Source organism: Cuculus canorus, chromosome 18, assembly GCF_017976375.1.
Source record: "Cuculus canorus isolate bCucCan1 chromosome 18, bCucCan1.pri, whole genome shotgun sequence".
Lineage (NCBI taxonomy): Eukaryota > Metazoa > Chordata > Aves > Cuculiformes > Cuculidae > Cuculus > Cuculus canorus.
Window position 1 is genome coordinate 1513181 of NC_071418.1, and position 12632 is coordinate 1525812.

Sequence of the window (12632 nt, forward strand, 5' to 3'; positions counted from 1 at the left end):
TTTTCCCAGAGCTGCAGCTTGCTCTATGCCACCCTCTCACTGTGGGAACACAGAACAATTGCAGGAATCGCAGCCAAGCTACATGTAAGGGAAATCACAATCACAGGCTAATTTCAGCAGGTTAGCTCATTCCCAGCTCCGCAGTGTACCTACGCGTATGCCTGGCAGTAGGCGGAGGCTGTGATGAGAGCACTGCTCGTGTAGTAACCAAAGCTTCCCTTCAAAATCAACTCTAAACCAGCAGATCTACTTACACTATCTAGTTACCTATCCAGTGTGTAAAGAACAAGTGACTGACCTTTGGAAAGGGTCCTTAATCAGGAACAAAACCCCACCCCTGTGAGCAAGAGAACTCGCCTGTGTCACCACTCATCCAGAAAATGCAACTTGAACTTCATTTCTTCCAGAAAGTTCCCTCAAAGCTCATCTGAGTAAGCAACACACTTGGTTACACAAAGGTGACTTAAGGTTTTCCCTCCTCCCCTTCAACGTGCTTTTTCTCCCCACCAAGGATCTATAACTCGCCTACGGGAGTTTCTCCTGCCACACAAGGCAGCCGAGCCGAGCGCTCACCTTCAGGCTTGTGTGGGACCGCGGCTGGCTTAGCTCGTGGAATTTCCAGTGCTCCGACCCAGGCGTTTCTCCTGCTTCTCTCTGAGCTTCAGGTGTAAGTAGTGCATCTCCTGAAGGCAACGGGAAGATGCCCAGTGATATTGGACGCTCCTTTCTGTTTGAGAGAGAGAGAGGTTCCATCAGCCATTTCAGATGTCACAAAACTGCTTTTCCTGTACGCTTCCAAAATCAGCAGGGAAGTGGGAAAATGATAGGTTCAAGCACGCTATGTTCTATTAAATATACAAGGTAGAACATACAGTTGGTATCACAGCACCTAATAATTTCTCATTTCACATTAATTGATCACAAACAGTCTGTTCCACGGCTTTAGCCAGCATTTATTGATTGCATTGTGGCTGATCCATAGGACAAGTTCTACAGCAATGGAACACAAACAGGAGTCCAAGATGAAAATATTCCCTGATTTCAGACTAAATTACAGCCTTCAACAGCCACTGTTAAATACACCATTTTGTATTTTTGTTTTTTGCAAGACAGTACCACGTAATATCTATGACAGCCAATGGTGAAATCATTAACTGAAGCGTCTGGGAAAGCTGTAAAAAATCAGCTTCGATTCCAACTCTTCCCAAATGCAGGGTATCTTTCTTCTGAAGATCACATGAATTAAAGGGATTTGTATAACCAGGAAAAAACTGGGTCAAGGAATTACTGATTGTAAAAGTAGCCCAGCCAAAACTTGCATAGTGTTATCCAAAATGAGTTCAACGCCCTCACCCTAAAGAGGCACAAAACCTTATGCCAGTAAGGCAAATTACTTCATTCCAACTCTTCAATATCTCCATCCTCATCACTTCCCTACAGCAAACAGTGTCTGGAAATTCCAAAGCTTCATATATTGAGCCTCAAAAAAACCCAAAACCCAAGTCAATCTTGCTGTCAGTAGAGTGATTGGTGAACAAAGACATGAATTCTTCCTGCCAGCAAGAGACAAAAACATCGCGTCAAGCGCGATTCATGGGATGCTACAGCCAACCCTGAAAAAAGAAAAATAGCAGCCAGGCATGGAACTGAGACAAAGCACAGGATTTGTTCAGGCAGAACAATGAAACACAGGAAAAAAGGACTGTAATCAACTAGCACAGCTTTAAGTTTGCTAAAGACAGAAGATAAAAGTGTGCACAAGCGACAGCAGAAAACTGTGTCTCTGGAGAGGAGGCAGTGTTGTGAGTACCCCTGCAGGGGCAAGCCAGGGAAAACACGGACCTCGGAGAGACCTCCTGTTCTAGCATGATAAGAAGTCAAATCACAACCATATCTCCCTTCTTTAGCAAGGCTTTTCACCAATTAAATATAACCTAGGCAGAACTCCATGCAGAATTAGCACCTGAGTGTAAGCTATACACAAAAATACAAAAGGCAGTGCTGAAAAGCAAAAGGAGGAGCTGAGCTTCTTTTAGAGTGTTTTTGGTTTTTTACATCAAAGGAAAGGTAACCAAGGAGGGATTGGTTTTATCAATTAAACAGTAAATGCCTTTATGCAAATTTTACATTGCTAGAAAAACAATTTGCAAAGAGCAGACAACTTTAATTGCAATTAAACCTTTCCAGTGCAGGTGTACAGGAGATGCTCCCTTTCACAGAAACCTTTGCAATTGATCTGGACATCGTGTACCCTGGTCTCTCACAAATGTTATTCCAGGTTGGGTCATTAAATCCAAAGTAGTTTAACAGTACAAAAGTAGGTGAAGCAACGTCAGTCAGGGTTACAAAAAAAGCAGCAGACACTGTCCCAGCATCTCAAACTGACTGCGCTGAAGAGTCCTCGTGGAAGGCGGCCACTGACTGAAGGGAATTTGATTCCCGCCATTCCCACTGTTGTACCAGGTCCCGCTTCTCTTCAGACTTCCCACTGCCCTGCAGGGGTGCGGGTAACAAAAGCTGCCCCACATAACTAAGCTTACATTAAAAGAGATGGGAACCATTGTGCAGGTTAAGAAGCCCAGCAACGAGAAAAGGCAGAAAGCCTCCACGGAGAAGAAAGCGGTGATAAAGCACACATTGTGCAGGGCCCTGCGCCGTGGAAAACGCCTCCCGGAGCACTGGGTCACAGCAGAGAGATTTGCTTACTTGCAGGATATGCCACAAAGCTTCTCTCCTCTGAAGACTGCAAAGAATTCCAACAAAAAGGGTACCATGAGAAGTTCACATTTGTTTTTCTTTGTGGAACGGTTCGTTATGAACCCATGTGGATGTGTTAAAATAGGTCTGCGTGGTAAATGAAGGCTGAAAAGGGGGCTTAGCCTGGAAATGAAGGGTATCATCTGCACATCTGCAGAAAGTATCTGATCAGACTGAAGCAACTTCAACTGATTTCACTGGTTGATCAGAAAGCGGAGAGCCTCTTCTACTCCTGCAATGTCCAAGAACTACCTCAAAACAACAGCGAGCAGAAGGCAGGCACGTGTTTGAAAAGCCTGAACTAATCTCGTGAAGCGATGCATTGAAGCATTTACAGGAACCTCTAGCATAACCAACCAGATGCTCTGTCCTAAAATCCAACTTGTGTTAAAAAAATAGAAAATTCTATAATTAGATTTCTTCATCTTATATTTTTATCATTTTTAAATGAAGAAAAGATGAGGAACTGCGTTCCAATTCCTGTAATTCCTAAAACAACAAACTACTACGGCGGGGGAGAAAAAAAGACACAGCTCTCCCAAGCCCCTTAAATCCATACAGTACTCCCCAAGGAAGCAAAGCACACTAAGAAATAGACTTTTCTTGTCAACAACCTGATTGTTTAAAAATACACTATCTAAAAAAAGTTATCAAACATTAGGTTCAATATTTTGCTTTCGTTTTTGAATTTGGAATTATTTGCTTGAGGTTCCCCCCTTTTGAACCAGGGCAGCCTTACTGACCAGGTCAGCCTAGAGAGAGTTATACTCCATCTTCTTTCTTCTTACTTAAATACTCATACATACTTATTGCTACTGTTATTAATAATTTGTATTTCTTTCCTCTATTGATTGGCTTTAAACCTTTGGAACAACCCTTCTGTTCTCAAAGACAAGTTGAATGCCTACTCCCATACAAAGTCTACATGCACCACGTATTAAGGACAAAAAGTTACATCCTTCTTTCAAAGACCATGATTTCTAGTGTTTTCCCCTCCTCTTTATTTAAAGTTTACTATTCAGTTTACAACCACAATTAAAGTATGTCAAGTTTTTTTTTGGTCAGAAAGCTACATTTTAAAACTTTTCCAACCGTTTTTCATTTGTAATTCCAGCATTAAAATATGTCAAGATCACTTTGGGTCAAAATATTCCAATGCATCTCTGCTCCTGCTCCAGGCAACCAGGACAAACAGCCCAGAACTTGAGGGGGGACAGAGCTGGCAGCTTGCCATGCGAGTACAGAAAGAGAGGAGAGGATAACATTTGGCTGAACAATAGTGAATAGGCTTTAGGAGCTCTAATGCTCCAACAATGGCAGGTTTTTTTTCCCACCAACCAATAATCAGATTTTTTTTAAACAATGTGATCCACTAATTACTGTGGGTTTGAGCAGATCATCAATTAACGGATCTTCTATAGTTTTTCTGCTTTTAAAAAAATCGAAATTTCACAGTACAAAGCCTCAGAATGCATGCATTTATAGCTACAAAAGATCAGCCAAGTACCTGACATACACTGAACATGAGCTTTATCCACATTATCATCACTGGGTTTTGTGCAGGTTACAGTAAACCAGTGTAAGAGCTTTCAAAAAGCAAGAAATATAAACTGACCTTGTACTTCAAGACAGACAATGAAATTTGAGTGTATAAAATTACATTGCTATAACTCAGTCCTTAAATAACGTTTCTAAAAGAATTTGAAATTCAGACATAATGTACATCTCTAATTTATCCTTGTTCTTCCCATTTGAGAAGGAGAAAAAGCCCACGAAGCCAAGGTTCAGTAGGTCAGGGTACCTGAGTATCCTTGGTAGGTTCTGCGTCAGAGCTGGCACGCCAGTGGAAATGGAAAAGTGCACAAGCAGCAAAACAGAAAGAGACACCAAGATCGCCGAGTTAATGACCACCGCCCCGCCAACGAAGCCAAACACAAATAGCAGCATGCATCCAGGATTCATGGCTCTGCGCTGGCATGGTGAAACGCCGGAACCGAGAAAGCTACACAGGGGCCGAGGGTGTATCTTTGTAGGCAAAGTCTGTCATTCAGCCACTGCCACAAAAACAATGCCATCAGCAGCAGCGTTCCGCTCTTCTGCAGCAGCCCCAGAGCAATGACATCACTGCTCTCCTCCCCCTCGCGCCGTGAGCTGCCGGGCTCCTCACAGCATCTATGCAGCAACGCAGCAATACAGCCAGCCCCGGAGCTTTTCTCCCCTCCTTCCGTGCAGAGTTCACAGGCTAGAAAGCCTCAAAATCTGCATAATGTATTCACAGCGAGCCCTGAGAATAAGCGGGTACCACGACACGCACTTTCCCGACCTGTGCACAAAGCCACGGTGAGATGCCCATCATTTTGGGGCAGCTGCCGACATTTTCCCTGCCTACCTGAACGTAAGCACTCAAAAAACTGAAATTGTTTCAGGCTAACGCACAAAGTACATCTCAACATTCAGCGGCACAACAGCAAAAGCCTCTTTCTACTCATTTCTACATCATTCTCTCACCGCACTGCAATCACACAGCAAATCTTCCCGATTCAGCCCAACCATTGTTGCAGGATTAAACAACAAAATCTTGCAAACACAAACGAATGGATTTCTTTTCTTTCATTTCATGGTGAGAGTGTAACAAACAGCTTACCGGATTCTACTGTGGGTTATGGATTCTGGCTGTTCACCCCCTGTCAGCTGGTGAAGTTTGGTTCTTTCCAAGTGCTCCATGTAATTGTGAATCATCTGTTTAAAACGACAGACAAACAGCAAGAAATATTAACATTACTTTTACTACTGCTGTATAATTCTTGGCCAGTACAATATAATCTTCCCCTGAAATGCTAAAAATAGTAAAAGCATTCCCAAACATTAAAGAAATAGATACAGAAGTACAATTACACAGTGTGTAGAGCCACAAACCAGAAAGAAGCCCATAATAAATCAAGAAACCCGAGAACAAACTTGTGCATTCATGCACAAGAAACACCCTAAGGACACCCTAAGTGCACATGATACTGCAAACGAGTTTTGGGTGAAGTCCCATGTTCAAATCCATTTCAGAGGCTACTATGCCCAGCAGATATTAACATTTACTGTGTGACACAATGCCTTTCATTACAGCCTAACTGCCAACTGTTGTGACAGTCAGACAACACGCGCCTCAAACATTAAACATTAATCCACAACCTAAGGATCAGATTATTTCCATAGGCAGAAATATGAACTCATCATCTCTCTCTTTTTTGCTTCTAACATTCAGATAAATTTAGGCTTTCTGTTTTTTCCCAAAGTGAAGTTTGGTTTTTAATTATCTAGACTGACATCTCATTCTGAGCGCCTGTGGGTTGTCAGCACTCATAGAGCTTTGCTCACTCTTTGAGACGGCCGCAGGCCAGCACGCTGACTCCTGCAGTCATCACTTATTTAATGACCCCCAGCTCCAGTTCACCGAAGAATAAAGCTGCTGAGCTTGTAACTGAGCCGGGACAGGTGTGGAGAGAAGGAATGGGTATCGCTGCATTGCTCTAAAGGGTTAATTTGGACGTACGCCTCTGAAATGAAAACTGGGGAAGCCCAAAGAGAAGCCTATGTGACATTTGGTATTTTCAGCATGTCAGAAAGGTGAATAGGGTACTTGGAACAAAGAAAGAAGGAATGGAATCACGGGTGTGCTGCAGGAGAACTGAGCACGCTTTTTGCCTGAGCCATATTCAGGTCACATCTCAAGGGCTTCCTCTACAGAAAAATAAACCTATTCTGTAAAACTGCAATCTCTTCTGCCACTCTAGAAAGGGTACACACACACACACACACATTTAGAGCAGTGTTATCAACAGGCACTTCTACAACCAGTATCACATGACTTTATTTTGGGGCGATTTGCACATGTGAAGCTCGAGTTCAGCAGGACCTGGAAGCCGATATCCACGCATTCCTCCCAAGCGAGGGCTGGCACGGCCAGGGCCTGACCTTCGGACACTGCTCACAGCAGCTTCCCTCCAATCACCATGTACCGGCGCCGGCATACGTGAATACCCCCTTAGCCCGAGATCCTTTTGGTAGAGTGAACTGGCTTAAGATACCCTGACGGATACCATACAAACCAGTAACCTAGACAGTAAAACCTGGTTACGTACAGATCCTGTTTTTCCCAGCATCCACCTGAACCAATTATTATAATTCAGACAAGAAAAAAAAACTCTGCTATTTTTAGAGAAACATTACATAATAGACTAACTGCTGCTGGGAGCTTACAAAATTTATCCTCCAAAGCAGCGACAAAGGCAGTCGTTTACTAGGACCATTTCACTCACTTCCTCATTTCTTTAACGCTTGCTCCTACACAGAAGCAATCAAAAGAATTGAAAGCTCCACCTTCAGCCACCCACATGACTTGGCTTTTCTGTTTCCACCAAGCAACCACAATCAGGTTCCAACAGTACCTGCGCACAGTCCTACGGGAGTTTATTACGAGTGAAATCAATTTAGAAATTCCAGGGAAAAAAACAATGCCAACTTGGAATTTCTGGATCCTGATCATGTGTTCCCTCATCACAGGAAGGAGATGTTCCTGAGCAGAAGCCGACCTACCCGCAAACACTGCTGTTTGCAGCCCACCAATGGGTTTCCACAACTAAGATTTCAAACACAACATCTGGTGCTGTTCAGAAAAAGAACAGAAGCTGAGTTACCAGTACCTGTCCAGGGAACAACTAACACGTGAGAAACGGACAGCGAAACTCTCACAACTTTCCTGTTTTGCAAAATAAATGGTTTAACCTACTTTCTCCCCTCCCTTCAGTCTATTCTTTTGTTTACTGAAGTGTCTCATCATATTTGTTACTGCACACGGAAGCCAGAGGGCAGGGCAATTTAAAGCACTACATAGTTTAGTATTGTTCTGCAGATGGAGATAATGCCGATGGTAAAATAAGCAAATCTGAAAGCATAATCATCCATGGCCTGTTACCCCTGACAGCTCAACTCGCTGTCCCTGCAGTCCACAGGGATGTGACCAGTTGTTCCAAGGAAGACATCACAAATGCTGACCACTCTTCATCATTGTTGTAACTAAACACATTGCTCAATTACCATTAGTTGATGGGATTACAGAGAGAGTCAGAGCTTGGAAGAGACACTTTAGGTAGCTACAGCATTTCACAATCCATGTGCTACCTGATTCGAGGGCACAACATGCAAAACCGATTACAGTGAGCTTTGGAAGGCCTCGCAGCATGAACACAAAAGCCACCCCCTTCAAGTGCAAGTGATATCAATGCAATGTCTGTCCATCTCAAAAATGCTCGGACTGGCTTCCTCATGCAGCACATGACAAGTCCTACAACTGTAGTAAGTGTTGCAGGTTTTTTCTACATGAAAGGCAATGAACGTCCTGTCACTGGTTTCTATTCCTACCCCTACAGATACGACTGCTCCAATGAACACCAGCCTGATGCCTTCAGTGTCGCAACCACACGTGCACACCCCACGTCGTGGTTTTTGTTACCTGCACCTTTTCCTTAACCAGGCTGAGACCATCTCCTTTACACCTTCCTTTCTCTTTCACTGCTTCTTCCTTTCTGTGTCAACGCTGTAACTCCCCCAGGATGGGTTTCAGTAATTCTTTGCTGTCAGACCAGGCTCTGCGCTACAGCCCTCACTGCTCATCCTGCTGATCCAATCAGGTTTGGCACAAACAGCTCCTCCCTTTGGGAATGTGCGACCAACCGTGCATATATAGATCTTTCCATGTCCCACATACTCTAGATTTATTAAGGTAACGGGCACTTCTAGAATCTCCTAGATTCAGTACCGAAGTCCTAAAGATACTTCCATGTAGCTACCTTTTACCTTTAAAGATTCATGGCGAGCTCGTCACCTAAGTAACAGCATCATTCCCAGTGGTGAGCTTGATGCACCTTTATCCACACAAGATGCGGCTGCTGGCAGGTACAACAGTAAGTTAGGATATTAAATCCAGACTTTAAAACCCAAGCTGATAATGGTCAGCATAAAGCTTTAGAAAAACTGTTAGGTTTAACACGTACCTAAAGTCGAAGCTCAAACCCACTACTTCCGGTGCACATGCTTCACCACAAACATCACCAGACACGTTCACTTGGCCACCTTCTCCGGTTTCCCCACTCTGGGATGTGCTGGGGATATCTGTTTGTCCAAACGAACCTGACAAAGTACATTCCCAAAGCCAGAGACGGGCTCACTGCTCTGTCACATTGCATCAGCGCAAAACACTGAGAAACTTCACGGCCCAATTATGCTTCATTAAACTAAGCCCATATTCTGTGTGCCAGGGAAAGAGATATTGAACCATCTTAGCCCCGTGTTTCCTAAAGGATAAAAAGCAGTGCTTCCTTACACAGAAACAAAAAGGTTTATCTTGGAAATGGGTGCAGAGAAGTGCCACAGGTGTTGGTCTACTGTCAAGCAGATGCTGAAGTACTGGTTTGCCTTAGTCTCCCAGCTGAGTAGTAAACATGGGACAGTCTTCAGCCAAGCCTTTAAAAAGCCCATACTGTAGTTACAAAACAGGGTCCATTAACTATGCAGAAAAACAAAATAAGACCTTCTATATCCTAATCAGGGGATTGCTCTGAAAAAATCACTAGCGGCGGTGCATCGCCACAGTATTTGAGATAAAAGCTATAACTGAGTAACAAAATTCCTAAGTCCATAGAGCAAAGGCGCAAAGATTTTTTTAATTGGATCACTGCCAACCATCCAGCTTTCTAGCACACTATCCTTGTGGCTATGAGATCGTTTCCTGCATCTGGTCCTTTATAGTCAGAGAAAGATGGAAACCAGACATGGCACAGTGATCATTACAGAAGTTCAAATTCAGCAGCTCCTGCACGCCGCTTTATTGCTCATCTGTTCTGAGCATTGGAACAGTGCAAGATCAGCACAAGATCAAATCAGCTGCAAGCAGAGGGACCAGAGCACGTTAACTGAGCAGGGAATCACGGATGTCAGAACATGTGCAGGCTGCATTCATACACGCTGTTCTCACTGAACACATCTTCACTGCTTGCTGCAGATGCCCAGCTATATTCCACCTTTCCACCTACCAACTCAACTGCTCAGGTTATCTTACCCTAATCCAGTTAAAATCTAGCGTTAGCTCAAGCAGACTTACCAGCGGAGGGAGCATAAGGGGATGTATTCCCCTCACACTCATTAGTTCTCTCTAAAGAGAGTAGCAAGAAAGAGAGGCTAATTTGACAGAAGGGTGACGGCCAAAGCCTTTTCCCAGAGCTCTAACAAGCAGAGGCAGCCCTGCTGTCCCTGCAGCTGCAGACACCTTGCTGCTAGGGCAGGGGGGTGCCCTGGAGTTGCAGGGCAGAGCCCTGGCTCTGGAAGGCTCAGCTCCACGGAGCAGCACACATGGAGGGATTCGGATCTCTGGTTCACATCCCCAGCACAACTTCCCATTGCTCCGTCAGTTTAAGCAGCCCTTGGTTCACTGTGATTGAAATCATTCTGGTGAAATCCCCAGAAGCTGCAGAGCCAGCGAGCTTGCCAGGCAGGATCTCGGGCACAGAGGCAGCACAGGCAGGCAGGATCACCCCGAAAGACAAGGTGCCTATAGAACCTCAGTGAAGTCAAGAGTTGGGTGAGAAAGCTGTGAATTAAGAATAAGGAGGGGAATGGAAAAAAGCAAATGCACAAGACAAGCAGAATAGAGAAAAACTGCTAGAAATTAAGATTGCAGAAAAGGCAATTGTGGACATGGGCCACAATAAGCACTGTGAGCACCTTAGAGCTAAAACCAAAACCTTTCTAATGCTCATTATCTGGTCAACAGAAAGAAAACAATTGCCATTACAAGCACCAGTGATGGATCACTCACAAAGACAACGGTCAATCTGATTCAGAAGGAAAAACATATTCCTTCCCAGAAAAACATAAAAGAAAGGTTTCAGAAACAAGTATTGCAATAGAAGTATTTAAGCCAATAAACTTGACGACTAAATTCTAAAAATCAGTTGGATGTTTGTCAAAATATCTCTCACGTAAAGAGAAAAGTTACTACAAGACCACTAGAAGTGGTGAGGAGAAGAGAAAGGGGAGCAGGAAATCACAGAGGGGATGGGGGAAGACGGGCAATGTTATCAGACTTCCTTTCCAGTCCCCAGAGATTTGGACTCTAATTGTGCTCAGAAATGTATTTGCAATGAAGATAAGGAGTACCTAGTTAACCTTCTGAGGTCAGTCACACCGCGGTTAAAGGCTTCTTCTGACCTTTTCTGGTAGCTGTTCTTGGCCCTCAGTCCACAGCTCAGAGCAGCAGCACTGCAGCCCACAAACCCATCACCCCATCACCTCTCCGTATCCCATCCCAAACACGCTGTTAGATTGCAGCCAATGGCTCCAGAAATCAGGCACCTCTCGTAATGGGTGCACGCACTGGTCACCTACGGACAGAGAGCAAAACCTCCACAGGCAAACCCAGAAATAACCCAAGGTAAGGTTTCTGGTTTCAGAAGCTACATAAAGGGAGAGAGGAGAAACATTCAAAAGGAAAAGAAATAAAAATGCTGAGACTGCGAAACAAAGAAAGAAGAAAGTGAATACGCAGAAAGGGTACAGGAAACACAAGACCTGATTCTGGAAGCACAGAGGTGTGAATATACCATGTTACATTACACCTTATTTAGCTGTGAAGAAAAGACACAGTAACCTAATTAATAATAAAGCCCAAGGAAACACCTTTCCCTACACCAAGAAAAGTGAATTTAAGACATAAAAGCATTTAATAAATTGGAATCAAACCAGCAGAGGTTGTTGTCCATTTTGGAGCAAAACCTACGTAAAAAGATATTCAGAACATTTCATTAGCATCTCATTGAATGAATGGTGCCCAATACACTCAGTTGTCTTGAACTCTGCAAAACAGGATTCAATAGAAACCTGTGCACTTCTATTGTGACAGAACCCACTGGGGCAAACTAAAATACACCAAAACTTTACAAACACACCCCACCCTAGAGCACTTCCAATTCTGAAGGATGTAAAACTTAAGTGGGCAGCACTAAGCTTCGTCACTTCTCATCTTATTCAGTTCCCACTTTTCAAGAGATGCACTGTTCTAAAGCAACTATTTACTAACAAATGTGATCTTAAATACATCAGCATTTCAGTAAATTATATGAATATTTGTATTTAAGAGCTGCAGACATCCTGTCACGCAATCCTCGAGAGCCACACGCTGGCTGTGGTTCCAAGCTCCTTTCAGCTGCTTTGACATGTTAAGATTGCTAAGGAAGTACAAAAGGTAACCAAACCCGACATCTGTATTTGCTTTCCCTTTCCCCACATGTTGTCTTCTGAACTAGGAGCAGTCAGGATTGCCTTTCCTGCTTTGTCACTGATGATCTAAAACCAGCTCCCTGACCTTTCAAACGCAGGCAAAGCAATCAGAGGAAGGAGAACTGGGCTTGACATTGGTAATCCAAATTATTCAGAGCACATAGTGATCGCCTCACCAAAATAAGCACACCAGTTAGGCAGTGGGAAAGACAACCTGCTACTAAAAATCAAAGCAATGAAGTCCCTTTATGCTCTAGGATCAGCTTTAAGTATGGCTCTTATTTATTTAAACACAGTCAAACTTGTCCCATCTTCACTAACCAAATCCGTTTTCAATAGCTATCAATAAGTACTGCAGGGACTACTTTTAATTGTAAGTCTTGGTAGGAGGTCATTTTTTTGAAGGTGTTTGTTCCTTCAACTGCACAAATAAAACCAACAGAGAAAACTGCTGGGAAGAGTGCTGAGATTGCAATTTAATTTCTATTCCTTTGAAGTTTGTTAGCGTGCTTTGAAGAACTGCCTTTGAAATATGAAAATGCAAATTCCTA

At 43.5% G+C, this 12632-nt stretch overlaps 1 protein-coding gene across 4 annotated transcripts in view; it reads right to left on the reverse strand.

The window, feature by feature from the left end:
- Nucleotides 1-12632, reverse strand: part of SPAG9 (sperm associated antigen 9) — a 58730-nt gene that overhangs the window by 31495 nt on the left and 14603 nt on the right. For 2 of the 4 annotated variants that reach the window (XM_054083501.1, XM_054083502.1), the window contains exons 4-5: nt 5402-5496; nt 574-727 (exon numbers count right to left, since the gene is read on the reverse strand). In XM_054083501.1, the coding sequence (XP_053939476.1) occupies nt 574-727; nt 5402-5496 (249 nt within the window). Of the gene's footprint in view, nt 1-573; nt 728-4558; nt 4860-5401; nt 5497-12632 lie in introns of those variants that run through there. The other 2 variants (XM_009563934.2, XM_009563935.2) reach the window with 2 other exon arrangements.